The following is a 24,197-nucleotide window of genomic DNA, read 5'->3' as shown; positions in this document are numbered from 1 at the left end:
GCTGAGATATCTCTCCAAAACTTCAGTTCCTGTCTGTGGGCACTCGGTCAGCCCTTTTGCATCCCCACCCCTCATACCAGTTTCTGTGTGGTCTCCACCTTCGGTCCTCAGGTATCAGGGTTCTCTCCTGTGAGGTTTCTGTTGATTATCAGGGAGCATTTCAGTATTTCAGTTGTAATTACAGCTTATTCCTGGGAGCATGTCTTTGCAGCACCCACCTGCTCTGCTGCCACTTTTAATCCTTGTTATCCTCTTTTTAAAGATTAAGAGACAGGTTCAGAGAGGTTAAATAGTTTGCCTGCGGACACAGCCAAGTTTCAAACCTAGGCCTAAGTCCAGTTCTTCTGCCTGACCCTTACACATGTTCCCTAATAAACTAAAGGGCTGATGAGAACAACAGTAAGAATGAAACCTTCTGAGATGCCTCTGTCTGTGCCTTAACCAAAAAAAATCTGTTTTATTTGTTTTAGATATAGTTTTTACTGTAAATGTAAGTTTGTAATCTGTTTTTTCACATAGCACTATTCATAATCTTTAAAACATCATTTGTAATGACTATGTAATATTACAACGAATGTACCACTCTTTATTTAATCTTTCCCCTAAACTTTAAATTTTTTTGGTATCTAATTTTACAGAATATTAAATTATGTTGAAATATATGCAATTTGCATAAAGTTTCATCTTTTATTCTTATTTATTTCCAAACTACAGATTACTAAAAACAGACTTGTTTGCTCAAAGTGTATAAACATTTCTAAAGATCTTGACACATATTGCTTAGAAAAAAATCTAAATAAAAGTGTGGCATAATTTTCACTTTCAGCCAGGACTGTAAATTTCACAAATGACTACAATGAACACCAAATGGAGAAAATATCATTTGAATATTGCCAAGTCTAAATAAAAGACTTATATAGAAGATAGATGACCATAACTTGATAATGGAAAACATTCTTGTCCTCATTCAAATGATTCCAGGCTAAAAAAAAAAAAAAAAAAAAAAAAAAAGGAAAACCAAAGTAAGTAAAGTAGTAAATTTGACTTGACTAATACTTCATAATCCAGGTAGCAACTGAAATTTATAGTTTATATTCAAAAAATAATGGACTAGAAAAATATCTATTTGAAACTGCTAGGAAAGGAATTTTCTAATACTAGAGGCCCAGTGAACAGATTCGTGGACTGGTGGGGTTGTGGCCTGCAGGGATTGGCCTGCTGTGGGAACACCGCTCATCTCGGTCAGCAGTGTGGCACTCCCACTGTGGGAGCACACTGACCACCAGGGGGCAGCTCCTGCCTTGAGTGTCTGCCCCCTGGTGGTCAGTGCACATCATAGCGACTCGTTGACCAGTTGTTCTGCCATTTGGTCACTGGGATTTTATATAGAGACTAGAGGCCCGGTGCACAAAAATTTGTGCACTCGGGTGGTGGGGGGAGTCCCTCAGCCTGGTCTGTGCCCTCTCACAGTCTGGGACCCTTCAGGGGACGACCACCTGCTGGCTTAGGCCTGCTCCCCGGGGCATTGGGCTTAAGACGGCAATCAGGCATCTCTCTGGCAGCCCGGCAGCCCTTGGGGGATGTCCACTTGCCAGGCATAAACTGCAGTTGGACATCCTTAGTGCTGCTGAGGAGGCAGGAGAGGCTCCCAGCACCACCGCTGTACTGGCAGCCATCAGCCTGGCTTGTGGCTGAGCAGAGCTCCTCCCATGTGAGAGCCCCCTGACCACCAGAGGGCAGCTCCTGCATTGAGCGTCTGCCCCCTGGTGATCAGTGTGTGTCATAGTGACCAGTCATTCCCAGTCTTTCTGCTGTTAGGGTCAGTTTGCATATTACCCTTTTACTATATAGGATAGAGGCCTGGTGCATGGGTGGGGGCCGGCTGGTTTGCCCTGAAGGGTGTCCCAGATCAGGGTAGGGGTCCTGCTGGGGTGCCTGGCCAGCCCTGATGAGGGGATGATGGCTGTTTGCAGCTGGTCACACCCCCTTCAGGGTGGGGGTCCCCACTGGGGTGCCTGGCCAGTCTGGGTGAGGGGCTGAGGGCCATTTTCAGGCTGGCAGGTGACTGAAGCTCCCAGCCTCTCCTTTTTTTTCTTTTTTTTATTCTGGGATTTATTTACCTTCTATGGCTGTCACTGGAGCTGAGAGCCAGCTTTAGCTCTGAGGCTCGGCTCCAGCTCTGAGACCTCAGCTGCTGAAAGCAGGTATCTGGGTTTGTTTGGCTTCTATAATTGAAACACTGTTGCAGCTCCAGCTCTGAAAGCAGGTTTCTGGGGTTTGTTTAGCTTCTATAATTGCAACATTGTTTCTTAGAGTGCAGCTCAGAGCCCAGCTGCAGCAGGTGGGGAACCTTGGCTTCCTCCATCACTGGAGCAAGCAAGCCTCCTGTTCGCTTCAGCTGCCTGGCTGCCGGTCGCCATCTTGGTTGGCAGTTAATTTGCATATCGCCCTGATTAGCCAATGGGAAGCGTGTCGGAGGTATGATTAATTACCATGTTTGTCTATTATTAGATAGGATATGCTGTTAAACAAGACACAAGATCTCAGTTATGATTTCTCTTCACTCCAGACTTGCTTGATAGGTTTAGTAGTTTCAATTATAACTAAATTAACATTAATATTTTAGCAGATGATTCAGGAATAGTTCCAATAGATAAAGACATATTTCACATCTTAGAAACCACTCAGTACAAAGAAAGATTTTTAGCTGAATGTACCAGCATTCAAAGAAATGAACAAAAAATTCTCAATGCACAAAAATGCATATATTTATTTGAGCTTTGGGTTATAACTACATGGAATATTAAAATGTTTCTCACTGAAAACACTGAGTTATTTTCATCATGCAACACAGAATACAGATTTTACTATTACATTGATTTAATCCATATAGACAAATCAACAAACACATAGAAAATATTAAAAATATTAAGGGTTGAATAAAGAAAGGTGAGGGCAGTAGGAATGGAAATAATGGAATTCTAAAAGCCTTTTTAAGAAACTCATTGAATCATGGGCCAGGGTAAAATGGGTGAGGTACAGGTGCCAGTGGGGGTCTGTTACCTGGATGATGACTGAATAGGTTCCACATAGTATCTTGGATAACTGAATGACTACTCTGATGAGGCAGATGATCACTTGAAGCCCACTGAGTGCTATGAGAATGGAAAACAAAATGATGTTCCACTCCACTACATGTGCAGGTTCAAGGCACTGAATCCATACGCTGGAATCTGTAAGGAAACTGAGAGCAAGGAAGGAAATGGTCAACAAGAGCCAATAAGGCCAAAGCCTACATACTTGGTCCAAGGAAGAAGGCTACAGTTATTTATATGTTTGGGACAGTAATACATATGATTAAAATATATATTATTAAATATGAAATAATATATTTAAAGAAATCATTCAGTACATATATTGAACATCTCTCTCTATATAAAAACCTAAGTGACCATTATGACAGGTTGACCAAATGACTGGTTGCTATGATGTGCACTGACCACCAGGGGGCAGATGCTCAAAGCAGGAGCTGCTCCCTGGTGGTCAGTGCACTCCCACAGCCAACCTCTCACAGCCAGCCAACCTCCTGTGGTCCCTCCCCCTGGCCAGGCGGGCACCCTCCTACCCCCCTGATCGGCTCCAATCACCAGTCAGGCCAAGGAACCCCACCTGTGCACAAATTCGTGCACTGGGCCTCTGGTATAGTATATATATAGCACCAGACTATGCTTATTGTAAACATGGTACCTGCCTCAGAGACAATTACAATTCAATTAGGAAGCAAGACACATACTGAAGAGTTCAATAGTAATGAAAAGCAGCATATGTCAATACCAAGAGAGGTAGAGACTGCCTGTCTCTGGGAGTCCAGAAGTTAGCCTGAGCTGTAGGGGATAGAGCTGAGCTTGCACTGGATATAAAATCACAGAGGTGGCAAAATGAAAAAGAGAAATTCTGCTAGATATTCCTAGACACTGTCCCAACACTGTCTAGAACAGTGGTCCTCAAACTTGAGCATGTATCAGGATTGTGGAGGGCTTGTGAAAATGCAGAATTTGGGGCCCCACCACAGTGTTTTTGATTCAGAAATTTTGGGTGGGGCTCAAGACTACATTTCTAAGTTCCCAGGTGATGGTGATGTTGCTGGTCTGGGGTCCACAGTGTGAAGACTTCTTCTTCAGAGTGTTACTGTCCTGCAGCTCTTAAGAAGATTTAGACTGTGAGGTGGGAATGATCAGTCTAGTTCAGCATAGAATTGTGAGAATTAAACAACTCCAAGATAATTTTAAAACCACACTGAATCGGCCTGACAACTTTTGCCCACTTCCAGGTCTACCATGACCATTAGCTCTTCTTATAAGGAGGACACACTCTCTGTTCAACTAAATCAAAATGGAAAACTGGTCTTTAAAAAGAATCACCCCCCAAAAAAACCAATCAAACCTATTTACAAGGCAGAATTTTCTATAAATATCTTGTCAATAGTAAGATGATTTTTCTTAAAACAGCAATTTGGGCAACCTGGATACCAGCCAAAGTGGCTGTGGGTATTAATGCCTGTGGCAGAAAGGATTAGTGCTCTCACCACCAAAACCTTTATTTTCTCTCTCCCCACTCCATTTCTTTCTTATTCCCCTCCATTAACTCTCTTTCCTATTCTCTATGCTCCAGTACACTGAGAGGCACTCTGAAAATTTCATGATATTGCCAATGACCCTGAGGTCTCAAGAGGTAAAGAGCATTGAATATGAAGTCACAACTCCCAGATCTGTAGGATCTTGGCTAAGGGATATTACATCTCTGACCTTTAGAGTCTTATCTGGACAGTGAGCTTCAAATATCTAACTCTAAGGTTACTGTGACTGTTTGTTGAGAATTATGTAAAAATTCTTGTAACCTATAAGCACCAACCGGGTCTTCAAGGATAGAGAATCTGGACCAGGTGAATGCAAATATAAAGGGCAACTTGAAAGGTGTAATGGAGAGGCATGTGGGACGCCTGAGATTCTTGCAATTGAAAGGGGAGGCTTCTTTGGTTTTGGGGTGGGGAAAAGTTCAGGGGCTAATGGTATAAAAAGAGGATTTTTTGCAGCCAGCAGGACTTGATACATAGGGTCCCTTTCCTGAAGTCCTTCAATTCCACAGGATTGTCTCTAAATTCTCAGAAAGGCCTAGGGTTGTGTTTCAGGTTCTCCTGACCTGAGGAAGAGCTTTGGCCAGAGCACCTTGTGGAACCTTCAGAATAAAGGCAACACAGAAGCAGTTCTGCCAAGGAGCTCTAGGTGAGCATGTGAGACTTCAAATAGATGTGGGTCTTGAACAATAAAGGCAGTCATGGGGAGTTAAGAAGAAAATGTGATTTTCTCAGGAAGTGGTACCGACACTCCCTCATTTTATTCCACTAGAATTCTGAGCGCAGGATGAGACAGGACAAGATTCAGTTACCCTCTCCTGTGTCTCTGCCTGGGCCCTGCTTCCTTTTGAGCTGCCTCTGCAGATACTGGTAGGCCAGTAAGCTCAGCAGTGCTAGTGGGAGGCATTCTGTGATCCAGCATGAATCCTTCAACAGCTGAACTATCATACCAGCCTCTTGAGAAGACTTCTAGACTAGAGTCTTCTTCAGTATATGCTAGAGAAGCTTCTGGCTCCATCTACAAGCCCCTGCACCTAGGCATGTCTCTGCATCTCAGCCTGCACTTTGTTACTCGCTCTGCCCCTGCTGGCATAGCTCTGGGTGGTGCCCATCCACGGGCACTGTGATTCTCTCTCAGCTGAGTCCTTTTATATCTGTAATTTACCACGTGCTCAACCTGGCCACAAAGCAAGACTGACTTCCCAGAGCCACTCAACTGCTCCAGCAGTTGCCAGACCACAGTAACCATGAAGTCCTATTCTGAAGTATGGAAGAAACATGTCTTTCATTTGGATATATCCATGATAGCCTCAAAACAGTGAGTGCATGTGGCATTAAAAGACTGGAGAAAAAAAAACCTGAACAATGATCAGAGCAGGAACATACTGGTCTGGAGATTAGTAAATGAATAAGAAAATTCTGCACTAAAGTAACTGCATGAAACACCAAAGTGATCATGGAAAATGAGCATGAGCATTAAGTCAAGTAACTCAAGCCTAATTCCTTGGCTTGAGGAATTATTCCTTACCGTCCTGCAGTGCCTTCAAAGGCGTATTCCCAACCATTGAGGGTGCGGCAGTATGGGCCTTGGATGAGGCCCAAAGCTGATATGGCCAGGCAGTATCCAGAGAAAGAAATTCCAAGGCCAGAGAATATAATTGACAGCAGTGTCTAAATTAAACACAGAAGAAGGAGGTTAGTGCCATAGAGTGAGACAAGGGGATAGTGTGGGTAAATGATCAGATAGGTACTTTCCTCTACTCATCCAAGCCTACTCAATTCTCTATAATAAAAAATGTCCTGACAAAAATGGGAACATTTAATTCAAACCCACCTGATTCTAAAAATAAGTTTTCAAATGACTTTTTGTTTGGCATTCCATAGAGATGACTAATTAATTTACTAAATTTCTTCCTTTTTTTTCTGGAATTTGACATTAAAATAATGATTACTTCATATATAATGTAGTGAAGGAATGTAATAAATCAACCTATACTTATTTATTGAAGATGTTATTTTATAAGTGGGGGGGTGTCTTTAAGAATCATAAGTTATGATCCCCTATTTTCTCACATATATAAATATGAAGGGAAATATCAGGTGTTAACCTAGATGGTCATGTTTATATTTAAGTCAGGCTGGGATTGATGGGGAAGAGAGTGTTTTCATTTGGATGGAGAAAATGAGCAATGTTCACAGGCAGAGCAGCACAGGCAGAGTTGTGAGAGTGAGATTAGTTTGACTTAAGAGGGGGTCCTGTAGAGGAATAGAGGAGAGAATTATGAAGAGGATAGTGCTAATACTGGGGAGACAGGGTTGATAGGACACACTCTAGCCCTTGTATCTCTTACAGACTGACTATAGCTTGTTAGATCTAAGTGGAACATGGCCTTGAGTGCTGGATCAAGGACTCTGGACTTTCTTCTTCCAGGCAAAGGGCTTTCCCTCCATAACCTTTTATTTAAAAATTTTCAAATCTACAAAATTTTAAAGTATAGTACAATGAAGCCCTACATACCCCTTACCTGGACTCACCTTTTGTGAATATTTACCACTTTTGCCTGTACAGTCTCCCTCTCTCTCTGTATGTATATGTACATGAATATATTTATTTATAAATTTTTGTTGCTGAAATTTTTGAAAGACATTATGATTTCTTACTCCTGCATACATTGGCTCATACCTTCCAAGAATAAAGATATTCTGTTATTTTGTAGCTGTTTTTTTACTGTTTCATATAGGAGCCAATGAAGGTTTATGCACAAAAATCACATCTCTTTAGTTTCCTTTCATCTACACTAACTTTACTGCCTTTTTGTTTTTCCATATATTAAGTTATTTTTGAAGAATCTCAGCCAGTTGTCTTGTAGAATGCCCTACATTCTGGGCTTTTCTGATTGTTTCCTCTACTTTGGACTTGGGTTGAACCTATTGGCAAGAACACATGATTGGTGTGGGTACATTGTGGGCCCCTCACTGCTATTTGTAATGATAAGTTTGAGCTCTTGGGTAAGATGGTTTCCTTCAGATCTATAAATGTACATTTTCCACTTTGCAATTAGTAAATAATTTTTGAGATAGTACTTTGATATTGTGTCATATCCTGTTCCCTAAAGACATTTGAACTGATGGATTTAGCATCCACTAGTGATCCTCATATCCATTGGTCACCAATTATCACAATAATTGGTTGCAATGTGCTGCTTTTCTATAATTTCTTTTGCATTTATATTATCATTTTTTTCTGCACAGAACTTGCATTTCTTTCTCCACTGAATTTTTCTTTTTGTACATATTCTAATTCATACAAATTAATAAGTGTTATTATTCTTTTAGATGTTGAGATGGTCCAAATATGGCCAGTGGGAACATCCATTCAAAGTCAGTTCCTGTACCCCTTCACATGTTCTTATCATTCTTTGAACATTTCCTTGCTTTCTGGCACACATGTTTCAAGCTCATCTTGAATATATGTTGCCCTAGACATGGCACAAGTTATTGTTCTGACAAGCTATATAATTTGCTTTTGAGCAAGAATCCTATCTAATAAAGAGGGAATATATTGACTGCCCTGCCCTCAAAGGTGGTGGCGCCCACAGCCAATAAGGAGGGAATATGCTAATTGACTGCCCCACCCTCAATGATGGCAGTGCCCACAGCCACAAGATGGCCAGCAGGGGAGGGCAGGTGTGGGCGATCAGGCCTGCAGGGGAGGGCAGTTGGGCCAGCAGGGGAGCAGTTAGGAGCGATTGGGCCAGCAGGGGAGCAGTTAGGCATCGATCAGGCTGGCAGGGGAATGGATAAGGGGCAATCAGGCAGGCAGACAGGCGAGTGGTTGGGAGCTAGCAGTCCCAGATTGTGAGAGGGATGTCCGACTGCCAGTTTAGGCCTAATCCCTGGCCTAAACTGGAAGTCAGACATCCCCTGAGGGGTCCCAGATTGGAGAGGGTGCAGCCTGGGCTGAGGGACACCTCCCCAGTGCACCGGGCATCTAATATAGTATAAAACAAAATATGATTCTGGAAATTTCTCTAGTAGCGATGTCATGCCAACTGGAAGTGAGAAAGCCCAGGAACAAGGATTCTATATGGAGACAACTTCAAGTCAAGTGACAAACACATGCACTGGAGAAAAAGGACATTCAGGAGGAAATGAGTCGCTGAAGATGACTGAAGAAAAATTCCAGAGTTTAAAACTTGGATGAAAAGGAGACAGAAATAGAAATGTCAAGAAAAATTGTTTGGTTTGGGAAAAAATTAATTTAGTTTTAGAAGTGTTTTTTTTTGTGTGTGTTTTTTAAATAAGAGTAGGATAGCCAAACAGAAACATGCAGTAGCAACTTGATGATAAATTCAAAAGCTGAGACTAGAAAAAGAGAGAACAACAAACCTGTAATTTTAGGAGCAGGGTTATCTATATTTCTTTGTTTAAAATTATTTTACTGATTATAACATTAATACATGTTTATTATGGAATATTAGAAAATATATTTCAAAAACAAAAGAATAATTCTGTTTTTCTCTTCTCTGATATTATTTCATCAATATCCTCTCATATGATTAAAAGCTCTTTCAAGTTATATTTCTCATGTTGATTTTTATAGGATTTTGCCCCATGATGGAATGAGATAAACAGAGCTACTTTTTGTTTTACAGTAGATTGTTGTTAGTTACACTTTGTAAAGAAAATTTGCCTATTCACCAATGCCATCTTTGAAAAAGGAAGAAGGATGTTTTGAAAAGATTGAGCTCCTTGTTTATTAAATGTACTCTTAAGCAGTTCACTGGGAAGATCAGTGAAGAATTTCTTCATTTAGCAACCATAACATCTCTATATATAAAAAGGCAGTGACCGTGATGACCAAAATGACCGTTCCACTGGTCACCATGTGGTGCTAGCATAGATGCATAGACACAGGTAAAGTCTATGAGTGAAATAAGAATGAACAAGACCAGTGCTTGTCTTTGCAGAGCTTGCACTGTAAGAAGGTTAGGTCAGGGATGAGAATTCAAAATTGCCACCAGCACAGATCTGAGGTGCTGCTTCCCAGAGTGGCCAGAGATATACCCGGTAGAGGACTAGGGGCGTGACTGAAGGGCTGGTGCCGATATGAAGGCGGGTCCATTCTGGATTTCCCAGAGGAGCCAATGGCTACCTAGGAGATGGAGCTTTTGACACTGACTGGCATAGAAACCGACCAATCAGAGCTAAATCTGGGTGAACTGCAAGGAGCCAATGGCTGCCTAGGAGGCGGAGCTTTTGATGCTGACTGGCATAGAAACTGACCAATAAGAACCTAATCTGGGTGAACTGTGAAGGCAGAACCTAAGGTGGGGGCTGAGGAGGGTTTTAAGGGCAACAGCTGTTTGGTGTAAGGTGTAATAAAGCAGTTTAATTTTTTAATAACCAGTTTGGCAGTATAGTGCATATGGCTGGCTATCAGTCCAGATATAGTGGTTATGTATTTTTGTCTGCCAAGAGCATATACTCCTGCTGAAAAAGGCTTTCTGCCCCCCTCCCCCATTTAAGCAATCCTATCCTATATAATCTATCTATACTAATAAAAGGGTAACATGCTAATTAGACCTGTCGACTGGCCATCTTCCAGACATCTGACTTCCTTACGGACAAAGTCATGGTGGTGGGGGCTGAGGCAGAGGCAGTTAGGGGCAATCAGGCCAGCAGGGGAGGGCAGTTGGGGGTGACCAGGCAGGCAGGGTAGGGAAGTTGGGGGCGAACAGGTCAGCAGGGGAGGGCAGTTGGGGGTGACCAGGTCAGCAAGGAAGGGCAGTTGGGGACATTAGGCAGGCAGGCAGGTGAGTGGTTAGGAGCCAGTGGTCCTAAATTGTGAGAGGTCCCAGCTTGGAGAGGGTTCAGGCGGGGCTGAGACCCACTACCTCTCTGTGCATGAATTTCGTGCACTGAGCCTCTAGTAATATATATGTATGTATACACACACACTACAATATAATTAATGCTAGATACCATTGCACAATTGAGGTAAGCATAAAAATAAAGTGAGAATAAGAATCTCTTAGCCCTGGCTGGTATGGCCCAGTTGGTTGGAGCATCAGTCCATGCACCAGAAAGTCTTGGGTTTGATTCCTGATCAGGGCATGTACCTGAGTTGTGGGTTAAATCTCTGGCTGGGGTGTGTGCAAGAGGCAACTGATCTCTCTTTCTCTCTCCCTCTCTCCTCTTTCTCTCTTCCTCCCTCTCTTAAATCCCTAAAATTAAAAAAAAAATTAAAGAATCTCTCTAAATCAGTTTCATTTTATGTAAAATGTAGGTTATGTAGATGATTACAGTACTTATATAACAAGGCTGTTTCAAAAATTAAAGCCTATAAAATTATTTGAAAAGTGTAAAAGTAATTCAAAATATTACCTATTATTTCAAAGGCCCCTATTTGGCCAATAATTGTTTTCCAGGAATAAGAACCCACAGAATTTGGGCAGAAGATGAGATTCTCTGAAGGAATGGATAGAAGCCAAGAAGTTGATGAACTTCAGGATATGCTACACTAAAATATAGCACCTTGGCATATTAAATATCTTAAGAGAAGAACTAATACCCATCCTCCTCAAGCTATTCTTCAAAATTCAAAAGGAAGGAACACTCACTTCCAAGCTCCTTTTATGAAGCCAGCATTATCCTAATTCCAAAACCAGATAAAGACATACAAACAAAGAAAATTGCAGGTCAATACACCTGATGCACACAGATGCTAACATCGTCAACAAAATATTAGCAAATTGGATCCAGCAATTTATTAAAAAGACCATACACCATGATCCAGTGGGTTTTATTGCAGGGATTCACGGCTGGTACAATATTCACAAATCAGTAAATGTGATACATCACATAAACAAATTGAAAGATAAAAACTACATGATCATATCAATAAATGCAGAGAAAACATTGGACAAAATCCAGCACCATTTTTTAATAACAACTCACAGTAAAGTGGGAATAGAGGGATCATACCTGAACATAATAAAGGCCATATATGACAAAACTACAGCCAGCATAATACTAAATGGGCAAAAACTAAAAGCGTTGTCCTTAAGAACAAGAACAAGACAGGATTCCAGCTTTCACCACTCTGATTCAACACAATACTGGCAGTCCTAGCCACAGCAATCACACAAGAAAAGATAAAAGGCATTAAATTTGGAAAGGAAGAAGTAAAACTCTCATTATTTGCAGATGACATGATATTGTACATAGAAAACCTAAAGCTCTAGCTGGTTTGGCTCAGTGGATAGAGTGTCGGCCTGTGGACCAAAGGGTCTTGGGTTCGATTCTGATCAAGGGCACATACCTCGCATTCAGGATCCTCCCCAGCCTGGGCCCTAGTCAGGGCTCGTGCAAGAGACAACCAATCAATGTTTCTCTTACATCAATATTTCTCTTTGTCTTTCCCTCTCTCTTCTGCTCTCTCTCAAAATCAATGGAAAAATATCCTTGGTTAAAGATTAAAAAAAGAAAGAAAGAAAGGCCAAAACCAGTTTGGCTCAGTGGATAGAGCGTCGGCCTGCGGACTGAAAGGTCCCAGGTTCAATTCCGGTCAAGGGCATGTACCTGGGTTGCGGGCACATCCCCAGTGGGAAATGTGCAGGAGGCAGCTGATCGATGTTTCTCTCTCATCGATGTTTCTAACTCTCTCTCTCCCTTCCTCTCTGTAAAAAATCAATAAAATATATATATTAAAAAAAAAAAAAAGAAAGAAAAGAAAACCTAAAGGCTCTACCAGGAAACTACTAGACTTAATAAATGAATTCGGCAAGGTAGCAGCATACAAAATGAACATCCAGAAATCGATGGCATGTTTATACACCTATAATGAACTCTCAGAAAGAAAAACTTATAAAGCAATCCCATTTACCATGCAGCAACAACAACAACAAAAAAAGATACCTAGGAATAAACTTAGCCAAGGAGGTAAAAGACCTGGAAAACTATATGACATTGAAAAAAGAAATAGAGGAAGATACAAACAAATGGAAGCGTATATCATGTTCATGGATTGGGAGTATTAACATCATGAAAATGTTTATACTACCCAAAGCAATCTACAGGTTCAATGCAATCCCTATTAAGATACCAATGGCATACTTCACAGAACAAGAACAAATACTCCAAACATTTATATGGAACCATAAAAAAACCCAAATAGCTGCAGCAATCTTAGGAAAGAAGAATTAAGTAAGAAGGATAACAATACAGGATATCAAACTACTATACTACAAAGCCATTATAACTGAAACAGCCTATTACTCGCACAAGAACAGGCATATAGACCAATGAATAAGAATAGAGATCCCAGTAACTGACCCACACCATTATGGTCAATTAATATTTGACAAAGGAAGCAAGAGCATACAATGCAGTCAAGACAGTCTCTTCAATAAATGGTGTTGGGAAAATTGGACAGATACATGCAAAAAAAATGAAACTAGATCACCAACTTACACCATACACAAGAAAAAACTCAAAATGGATAAAAACCTTAAATGTAAGGCATGAAACCATAAAAATCTTAGAGGAAAACATAGGCAATAAAATCTCAGACATCTCACATAGCAATCTGTTTACGGATACAGCTCCTAGGGTAAAGGAAACTAAGAAGAAAACAAATAAATGAAACTACATCAAAATAAAAAGCTTCTGCATAGCAACAGTAAAAAATATATTTTAAAATGGGGAAAAAATCATTGGCAATTGAAAAAAACATTTGGTTTTGTGGTGCCCAATAGTTATTGATGCTTTCCCTCCCAGGAATAGCTATTGCTTTCCTGTTTCTCTCTTGTTTTGTGTCCTGAGAATCTGGCTTGCCTTTCTGTCTATTGGGGCATGCAAGTGACTCAGGCAACCAATTGTTAGACTGAGGGCCATCAAATATGGGTGTACAGCCTTAACCTGTTTGGCTTAGTGGATAGAGAGTCGGCCTGCAGACTGAAAGGTCCCAGGTTCGATTCTCATCAAGGGCATGTACTTTGGTTGCGGGCACATCCCCAGTAGGAGGTGTGCAGGAGGCAGCTGATCGATGTTTCTCTCTCATCGATGTTTCTTACTCTCTATCCCTCTCCCTTCCTCTCTGTAAAAAAATCAATAAAATTTATTAAAAAAATAAAAATAAAGATATAAGATGCTGTAACATTACACATATTCTTAAAAAATATATATGTTTGTACATAGATGTGGGCTGCATCCAATTTGTGACTAGTGTCCTACTGACTGTTGCCAGCTCTCAGGAAAGTCTTTCTTTTGGCTATCTTTGGGACCCGTTCTGCATCTTAGGAGGGCTGCATCTTTTTTACCTTCTTTGAGGATGACTCTTGAATTCACAGCTAAGTATTGGTTTTGGTTTTAAGTCACTTGATAGGTAAACCTTTGATATAAATATTTGAAACAATTTTTTTAAAAAGAGCTCTATGTCCAGAAGTTGGCCGAATTGGAGGTTGATATTCAGAGCCTGAAAGAACTTCTTATATTGCCTCTGTCCTAAGCTGAAATGAAGCCATGTACTCAGAAGAAAAGCAAACATGCTAAAGGCTTTGTCCTGTGACATTAAAGCATTCCAGAGACACACAGCTCTAAATCTAGATCATAGAAATTTTTTACTTTTATCTTAGTTAAAAGATTTAAGAATCAAATTGAAGATAATGTAGTTGGATGGGGGTGGGTGGGTATCAGCCCTTTATATCCTTCCACCTACACTTAACAATACCCAAACATCCCCTACTCATCTCCAAATTATTGCAGATATAACAAATCAGGACATTGTAAACAGAAGTGTTCTGCACTTAAGGATTGTGTCCCTAGGAGAGGTAAGTCTTACCATGTCTTTGAAATGAAAGCATCCCAAGGGATCACTAAGATACTATCCACAACCATGTGAGATTGAAGGGAAAAAGAAGGGAAAAGAGGCCTACAAAACCCCAAACTGCTATGAAAGCTCCCTTGCCCAAAATCTAGTCCACAGCCTCCGTAAGATTGCTTGCCAAGAGCAGATACAAATTTTAAGTCTTCTCCATAAATATTATTAAAATGCTTTAGTTGTTGGCGTTGGTGGTATAGTGGTGAGCATAGCTGCCTTCCAACTTAAAATGCTTTAGCCATCTGAGCAGATAACCTTAACTTGCTCCATCTGTTCTTTTATACTAGGAAGGTTTGTATTAATGTACTTGACATGACTAAAATTTCTTAAGAAGCTATAAGTTCTGTGTGTCTGTCTATATGTTTATTTATATTGATATATGTGTATATGTGTTATTAAATTAATTAAATGGAAGGCCCTAAGAATAGAGGGCTTTAATGCCATGGAGCTTATGAAAGCAAACCAAATCTAAACCTGTAAATGCCTCAGGATTGTGAAATTAAAGAACAACCAATCACAAACAGCCAACTAGGTTTTAAGCTATAGCCAACCAATAATGTCCTTATTTGCTTTTGCCTTTTCTCTATAAAAGTCTTTCCCTGAACTCCTGTCTGTTGAGTGTAACTTCCTGTTTGGCAATGCCTAATTCAAATAGATATTTATTCAAACACTTTAAAAATTTTAAAGACCTCAGTGTATTTTTTAACAGTATGTTATGGATGTGTGATATTTTTTCTACCTTTGTGTAGTACTATCAAATTAACTTATAAAATTTTTCAAAGGATTTTTATTCAAATTGGTTTGGATATAAATGAACTTACAGATAAATTAAGTAATCCTAAAATTCTCAGAAATATAGAATCTACCCACAGGTTTGTTTTTTTAAGTTCATGTAGTTTGGAATAATCTTTGGTAAACATCTGGTTTTAAGAAAAAACATAGGCATAACTTCAGAGTTGTCAGCATTAAATATAATGCAGACATATAATTGTTTCTACTTAGTTTACTAGTCAAAGTTTTGTTATCACTACTAGATGTTTAAGAGTATAAAACTATAAATTCAATCTAAAAACAAAAAATACATAAACATAAGTTGCTTAATGCATGTTGAGTATGGTAGCATGGAAAAGAGACAAATTATATGTTAAACTTTTTAGTTGCATTGTCTCTATGATATTTGAGGTTTCTCAATATATAGGAATGTGGGGAGCCATTAGAGATATTGGCCTAGACAAAACCATCTTAAGAACAATAAGTTTCTGGTAGTAACCACGTCAAGGCCATTAAGTTCTGGAAACTCCTAGTTACCAGAAACCACGTATGTCCTGAGGTTTGGTCAGCAGCTAAAGATAACCATCCTATTCCCTGAAGCAACTACCGCCACATCGGAGCCTGCTACAACCCTGCTGATAAGCTAATAGGCTTCTCCACCCCCCCGCCCCCCCAAACCCCCCATCCCTAAAACAGTATATATCCTGCCGCGGTACGAATAAAATTTGGGGGCTTGATCAGAATCCTGTCTTGCCTCCATTCTTTCCTGTCCCTTGTTTGTTTCATTCTCCTAGGGTGTCTCTTCGTTCCCCCGTTGTTGTCCTGCGGGTCTGGACATAGGTATACCAGTGACGTGGTGCACAAAATTCATGCACATTAAAAGGGAGTTAATTAGAGGAAATATTTTAATATTGCTATTTTCCCTTTCTCTATAATAGAAGTGTCAGAGATGAAAGAAAATTAGTAAAATGTATATGAAAATCTTCCTCCTGTCAGAGCCTGGGGCGCGCCACGGGAACCAGAGTCAAGTTCCTGCCCCCACACGTGTGCCTTGAAATTGCGTGAGACCCAGACCCAGCCAGCCCCACCATCATTGGGCTAGATCCAGACCCAGCCGGCCCAAACCCTGTCAAGCCCTGCCGGGTGCGGTTCAGGTTGCCTGGCCTGGAGCCAGGGTGTTGGGGGGTGGCCTGAGGTCCCCCGGCCTGGGCTGAGGGGTGTACCTTGAGGTCCCCTGGCCCAGGCCAGGGGGCATGGCCTGAGGTCCCCTGTCAAGCCCCGCCCGATGGGGGGTGCAGCCTCACGTCCCACAGCCCAGGGAGGGGGTGTGGCCTGAAGCCCCCCGACCTGGGCCAGGGTGGGGGACGCACCTAGAGGTTTCCTGTCAAGCTTCACATGGCAGAGGGTGCGGCCTCAGGTCCCCTGCCCCAGCCCAGTGCCATGCAGCCTCAGGTCCTTGCTGATTGCTCATTATGGCTCGTTACAGGAACTTGGCCTCCACTGTGGGTGCAGCCATCTTGACTGTTATGGTGTGATGGTCAATTTGCATATCCCATTTTTATTAGATAAGATGTCTATATATGTATGTGTATATATATTTCATGAACTATATGTTAAAAAATTTGTTGAAAAGAGAAATGACATACGATGAAGGCAAATCTTATCTAATGTCTCATTAAATTTTCATTAGTAATTTAAACACAATTGTTATGAGTGAATTAATAAATGTGAGATAAAAATTTATAATAAATGAGCTTTTCAACAAACATTATGTTTTATAAAATGTGACTATTTAAATAGGTTCCAAAATCTTTTTAGTAACTTGAAACCTTAAAGTTTTACTGTTCAATTAAATGATGGTAATTCATTGAGTATCTAGATCATTTCAAAATTAGATAAAATACTGAGATATTAATTACTGAACATAAGTTTATTTACTTTTGACTTCCTATTACAGAGGAATTAATGATAACACATTCTGTGCCATTTTGAAAACTATACTTTGAGAAAGTGTATACTTCTAGAAATGGTAAAATGTATATTCATAAAAACAGTTCATAATTATTTATTCTCTAGTTTTCACTAGAAATTAAGGATTCTGAGGCTTAAAAATTCTAATTAACATATGTAATTAAAGCTAATAGAATAATAAGGGAACAACTTTGTATGCAAAAAAATTAGGATGTGTTTTTGATACAAAAAAATATGAGGTATGAAATGGTTGTTGGGTTTTTTTAAGTGATTTTATTGATTTCAGAGAGAGGAAGGGAGAAGGAGAATCATCAGTCAGCTGCCTCCTGCTTGTGCCTTGACTAGGAATTGAACCATGACCTTCTGGTTCATGGGTCAACGTTCAACCACTGAGCCACACCAGCTGGGCTGAAAATGTGTTTTTTTAAGAGAAAAAGAGAGTAATTTTGTCCTGAAGGACTGATAATATCTGTGATAATTCTTTTTTTTTAAAGATATATTTATTGATTTCAGAGAGGAAGTGAGAGGGAGAGAGAGATAGAAACATCAATGATGAGAGTGAATCATTGATTGGCTGCCTCCTGCACACCCCACTCCTGGGAATCAAGCCCGCAACCCAGGCATATGCCCTTGACTGGAATTGAACCTAGGACCTTTTAATCTGCAGATAGACACTCTATCCACTAAGCCAAAGCAGCTAGGGCAATATCTAATTATTAACTAATTATTATTAAGTTAATTCTAATTATTAACTTAAAATATTCTATGTCACAATAATAACCAGAATTCTGTGTCAATTATAATAAACTCTCATCAAATCTTTAATTTGGCCACTTTTAAGTCTTTTGCAATTTACAGACAGCTACTTATTTGTTCTGATGCTTTTGTAAAAGTGCTTGTCTTCAAGGAGATTCATGGAAAGAACTCTAAGAAGTATATACATCTGAACAGGTAAAAATTTGCTAAAACTCTAATGGAGAAACTGAGGCATTCATAAAATTACTAACACAAGATCAAATAGTACAAAAATTAATTATATAGTACTGAATAAATTGATGAGGATGATTCATATTCATGACTTTAAAAAATTGCTGGATTCTTAATATTTTGTTTTCCAGGTTTAAGGAAACTTTTTTCCTTCTTCTCTTAAGCTATCTAAGACTTACAGCAATTTGATAAAGTATAGCTTGTGAACAAAGATAAAACAATTGCTTTTCTTCCTACTCTATTCTTCCAGAATTAGAAAATTCTTAGTGATTTTTCTTATTTTCATAGCAATATAGCTATTTTCATAAGTTCAATAAGTCTGTTCTCCTGCCCGGCTAGTGTGGCTCAGTGGCTGAGTGCTGACCCATGAGACAGGAGGTCATGGTCTGATTCCAGGTCAGGACACATGCAAGAGGCAGCTAATTGATGATTCTCATCATTGATGTTTCTCTCTATCTTTCCCTTTCCGTTCCTTTCTCTGAAATCCATAAAAACTTACTTTTTAAATAAAGAGTCTGTTTTCCTTATAAGGGAGACAATTGGAAACACACATTGCATATATTACCAATGCTTTGACTGGAATGTCATATTTAAGAATATGTATAGAATCAGATATTACAAGACAGCTTTAAGAAACTAAGGTTGATTCTATGGAGCCAAATGAAGCCCCTTGGCAAAACTAGTCTGGTACCTTGCTTACAGGGTTCCCAGCAGCCTTAGCAGGTGAGTAAGAAAGGTCACTTCTGATGGGCCCAGGAAACTTACGATATTTTGGAGACTTCAAGAAGAAAGAAATTAACCTAAATTTATAGGTATTGTAGGCAAAGTCTAGTGGCAAGTTCTTGGCTTGGTTTCTTAGCCTTGAGAAGCTTTTAAAGTCTAACTTGAGTAATGAAAAGTTCCAACAAAGCAAACTTTATTTATTCATTTTATTTTTTTCAACAAAGCAAACTTTAAAAGAGCTTATATGATCATCACTATTCTTGCTGCTCCTATATGAATAACCAGGCCAAGTTTAATGAGAGTAGACTTATTGTGCAAAGAAATTAGTCTTACTTTTATTATCTCTGATAGAAATGGGGTGATTAAAAAAATTTTTTAGCAGGAAACTATAACACACCCTTGTGAGATCCAATACTGGTTCTGCTCACTTTTTTGGAGGTTTGGTTATCTACCTGTAAACTGGACTGGAGTCTCCAATATCTGGCTACAACTCCTCAAATTAATGTTCCAAATTTCCTCCCACCCGCTGAGTTGGAATCATTGAAAACTAAAACTGCCTTTTCCAAAGCCCTATAAGCTAAAGTTGGACAACTTAATATAAACTTCAGAAAAAGTACCACAATGACTCATGTTTAGACAATCTTGATGCCTGTTGTAAGTTTACCAAAATACCTGATAACATCCCCAGGGACATCCAACTACAAAGCAGGAAAATCTGTCAGGTTACCATTGCCTGCCCTATTCTATCTGAAGATGCTTGAAGCCCAACCTCTAAAAATCTTTTTAAATGACCTCTAGACTTAAGTTAGTTCTAACCATTAACTTTCCTTTTCCATAGAAATGCTCCAGACTGAGATACTGCTTCCATGGGTTATGGGACAATCTACTAATTCAGTTTGTGGACTGTGAGACTTTTTGGGGGAAATTTCAGATGGGGTTCAGGAAATGCCAAGCCCTAAATATGGCATCTTTGAAACCAGTATATTTTAAGCTAAAGGGGTATGAAAAAGTGGCAGAAGCAGAAGGTACTCTGACCGAAGCCCTCACCCCTGCTTTTCTTCCCTGAAACAGGTCATAGAACTCCCATATGAAAGGTGTCCTCCCTATACCTGGAAGAAGAAAGGCATTCATATCACCAGAGACAGGGAATTTGGGCTGAGAAATATATATAATCAAACCTTACTAAAGGAACTCTTGTCTTCCCAGTCACTTCTTATCCATTAATTAGCCCAAGCCCTTTTGTCTTGCTAATGCTTCACTTATTTGTTTCTTTATATAAAAGGTATCAAAGCCTGATGCTCTGACTACTTCCTCAGGACTTTATTCTCCTGTGAAAACTACCATGCATATGTAAAAATGTAATAAAATGTGTATGCTTTTCTCTTGTTAATCTGTCTTACATCAGTTTAATTTTTCAGACCCAGCCACGGACCCTTAAGAAGGTCAAGGACAGGAGAAGGACAATGGCTGTCGACAGGAAGGCAAACTGCAAGATAGTGTGTGAGTGAAAGAATGAAGGGAAAGTGTGCGCTTGCATGGAGAGTGTTTGTTTGTGAGTTGAGGGACAGCTATACCCCAGGGGACTGTAGGGGGTGGGGTTCCCTTGACCTGGCAGCCTCCACTGCTGCTGGGATCCCTCCTGGAGCGACCAACTCTGATGAGGAGACCACACCATCTTGAGGGGGAGGGTGGATGTTGTTGGAAGCCTGAAAATCCTGGGAATCTACAAAAATGGCACCCAAGGAACAGCTGTGCACCCAGGAACACCAGTCCCCAAGCGGTGAGAGGACTCAGATTCCGAGTGGCTCTGCACCCCCTCACGGAAAGGTCAGATTTCGCCTGGGATAAGGTGAGGTCTGTGGTCCAGGCAGGAGAGTGAAATCAAAGAAGAAATAAAAAACATCATGGCAACAAAAGACAATGAAAACACAACAATCCAAAACCTATGGAACACAGTGAAATCAGTCTTGAGAGGGAAGGTCATAGCTCTACAAGCCTGCTGCAAAAAACAAGAAACAATGGTAATAAATTACCTAACCTTACAACTCAAAGAGTTAGAAAGAGAGCAACAAGAAAATCCCAGTGTAAGCAGAAGGAAGGAAATAATAAAGAACAGAATGGAGATAAATGACATAGAGACCCCCCCCCCCCCAAAAAAAAACAGTACAAAAGATCAACAAAACCAAGAGCTGGTTCTTTGAAAGGATAATCAAGATTGATGAACCTCTAGCCAAGCTCACCAAGAAGCAAAGAGAGAGGATCCAAATAAACAAAATCAAAAATGAAAGAGGAGAAATAACAACAGACCCCACAGAAGTACAAAGGATTGCTAAAAAAAACTATGAACAACTCTATTCCAACAAACTGGACAACCTGGAGGAACTGGACATTTTCCTAGAAAAATACAATCTTCCAAAACTCAATCAGGAAGAATCTAAGAATCTCAATAGGCCAATAACTATGGAAGAAATTGAAGCAGTCATCAAAAAGCTTCCATCAAACAAAAGCCCCGGACTGGGCGGCTTCACAGGGGAGTTTTACCAAACATTCAAGGAAGAACTAAAACCTATCCTCCTCAGACTACTACAAAAAATTCAAGAGGAAGGAACACTTCCAAGCTCATTTTATGCAGCCAGCATCACCCTAATATCAAAAACAGATAAAGACAACACAATGAAAGAGATTACAGGCCAATATCCCTCATGAATATAGATGCCAAAATCCTCAACAAAATCTGAGCAAATCGGATCCAGCAGTATATCAAAAAGATCATACACCATGACCAAGTAGGATTTATCCCAGGGATGCAAGGATGGTACAATATCTGCAAATCAATAAACGTGATACATCACATAAACAAATTGAGAGATAAAAATCACATAGTCAAATAAATTGATGCAGAAAAGGCATTTGACAAAATCCAACACCCATTTTTGATAAAAATTCTCAGCAAGGTGGGAGTAGAAGGATCATACCTCAACATAATAAAAGCCATATATGACAAACCTACAGCCAACATCATACTCAATGGCCAAAAACTAACACCATTTCCCCTAAGAACAGGAGCAAGACAAGGATGCCCACTCTCACCACTCCTGTTCAACATAGTACTGGAAGTATTAGCCGTTGCAATTAGACAAAAGAAGAAATAAAAGACATCCAAATTGGAAAAGAAGAAGTAAAACAGTCCTTATTTGCAGATGACATGATATTATACATAAAAAACCCTAAAGACTCGATAAAAAAATTATTAGACTTAATAAATGAATTTAGCAATGTAGCAGGATACAAAATTAATGCCGAGAAATATATGGCATTTCTTTACAACAATAGTGAACTTACAGAAAGAGAGACTAAAAAAGCAATCACATTTACCATCACACCAAAAAAATTAAGATATCTAGGAATAAACTTAACTAAAGAGGTAAAAGACCTCTACTCAGAAAACTACAGGATGTTGAAAAAAGAGATAGAGGAAGACATAAACAGATGGAAGAATATACCATGTTTTTGGATTGGTAGAATCAATATCATTAAAATATCCATACTATCCAAAGCAATGTATAAATTCAATGCACTCCCTATTAAAATACCAACGACATATTTCCCAGACCTAGAACGAACTCTCCCAAAATTCATCTGGAATAAAAAAAGACCCCGAATAGCTGCAGTGATCCTTAGAAAGAAGAACAAAGTAGGTGGGATCTCAATACAAGATATCAAGCTGTATTACAAAGCCTCTGTTCTCAAAACTGCCTGGTACTGGCACAAGAACAGACATATAGATCAATGGAATAGAATAGAGAGCCCAGAAATTGACCAGAACCAATATGCTCAATTAATATTTGACAAAAGGAGGCAAGAACATACAATGGAGTCAAGACAGTTTCTTCAATAAATGGTGTTGGGAAAATTGGACAGATACATGCAAAAAAAATGAAACTAAGCCACCAAGTTACACCATACACAAAAATAAACTCAAAATGGATAAAGGACTTAAATGTAAGACGGGAAACCATAAGAATGCTAGAGGAATCCAAAGGCAACAAAATCTCAGACATATGCCAAAGCAATTTCTTCACCGATACAGCTCCTAGGGCATTGGAAACTAAAGAGAAAATAAACAAATGGGACTATATCAAAATAAAAAGCTTCTGCACTGCAAAAGAAACCATCAACAAAACAACAAGAAAGCCCACTGCATGAGAGAACATATTTACCAATGTTATCACTGATAGAAGTTTAATCTCCAACATTTATAGGGAACTCATATAAATTAACAAAAGGAAGATAAACAATCCAATAAAAAAAATGGGCAAAGGACCTAAATAGACACTTTTCAAAAGAGGACATACAGAAGGCCAAGAGACATATGAAAACATGCTCAAATTCACTAATCATCCAAGAGATGCAAATCAAAACAACAATGAGGTATCATCTCACACCTGTCAGAATGGCTATCATCAAGTGAAGTATGGTAGCAATCATCTCAGGCAGAAACTATAGTTTAACTTTAGCCCTACTGTTTGGCTTCTGTACTTATTTGCTTTGTTTAACAATAGAAAAGTTATTTTGATTTTCTGAATTATATAAATCATCCCATTCGATTAAATACCCTAATGATTATGTGAATATTCCATTTGTAGTGGTCATACTGGTCTTAGAAAGCACATTTTCCTTTACCTGGGAAGGACAGCACAGTTATCCCAAGTCAGAGTCTCCAGTTAACGTGTCCCTGTTGACTCAGTGTTCCCGAGACCCAAAACTGTAATTTAGATAACATGCCTAAGTTTAACCCAGGTTCCTCATTCTAGACCCAAGGGCTCTAGATAATGTGTTTCTGTCAATTCAGTGATCCAGAGACCCAAAACTGTAAATTTAGATAACATGCTGCTTCTGCTTCTGTAAACTGCTTTTTTGCAAACCAGGCTCCTCATTCCAAACCTTGAGATGTAATCAATACCTTTGTTATCTTTGCCTATATAAGTCTGGCTTTGCCACCATCTTATCACTATGAGATTTGGGAAAGCAAAATGGCCCCTCATAGTCCCGGATTGCAATAAATGTGACTCTTTAATTCTACTTCTTGAGGCATCCTTCTGTGATTTGCGGGGTACATTACAACACAACAAATCAACAAAAGACAAGTGCTGGAAAGGATGAGGGGAAAAAGGAACCCTCCTTCACTGCTGGTGGGAATGCAGACTGGTGCAGCCACTATGGAAGACA

General features: G+C 39.6%; 1 protein-coding gene across 1 annotated transcript in view; it reads right to left on the bottom strand.

Moving 5' to 3' along the window:
- Window positions 1-673: 673 nt before the first annotated feature.
- TM4SF18 (transmembrane 4 L six family member 18) overlaps window positions 674-24,197 on the bottom strand; it is a 30,499-nt gene continuing 6,975 nt past the window's right edge. Inside the window, exons 4-6 of the mRNA XM_059688171.1 lie at window positions 6,162-6,304; window positions 3,064-3,244; window positions 674-982 (exon numbers count right to left, since the gene is read on the bottom strand). Of these exons, the coding sequence (XP_059544154.1) occupies window positions 968-982; window positions 3,064-3,244; window positions 6,162-6,304 (339 nt within the window). The 3' untranslated portion in view covers window positions 674-967. The remainder of the gene's footprint in view (window positions 983-3,063; window positions 3,245-6,161; window positions 6,305-24,197) is intronic.

This window comes from Myotis daubentonii, chromosome 3 (assembly GCF_963259705.1).
Source record: "Myotis daubentonii chromosome 3, mMyoDau2.1, whole genome shotgun sequence".
Lineage (NCBI taxonomy): Eukaryota > Metazoa > Chordata > Mammalia > Chiroptera > Vespertilionidae > Myotis > Myotis daubentonii.
Note: the sequence above shows the minus strand (reverse complement) of the source record. Positions and strands in the feature narration are given on the sequence as shown.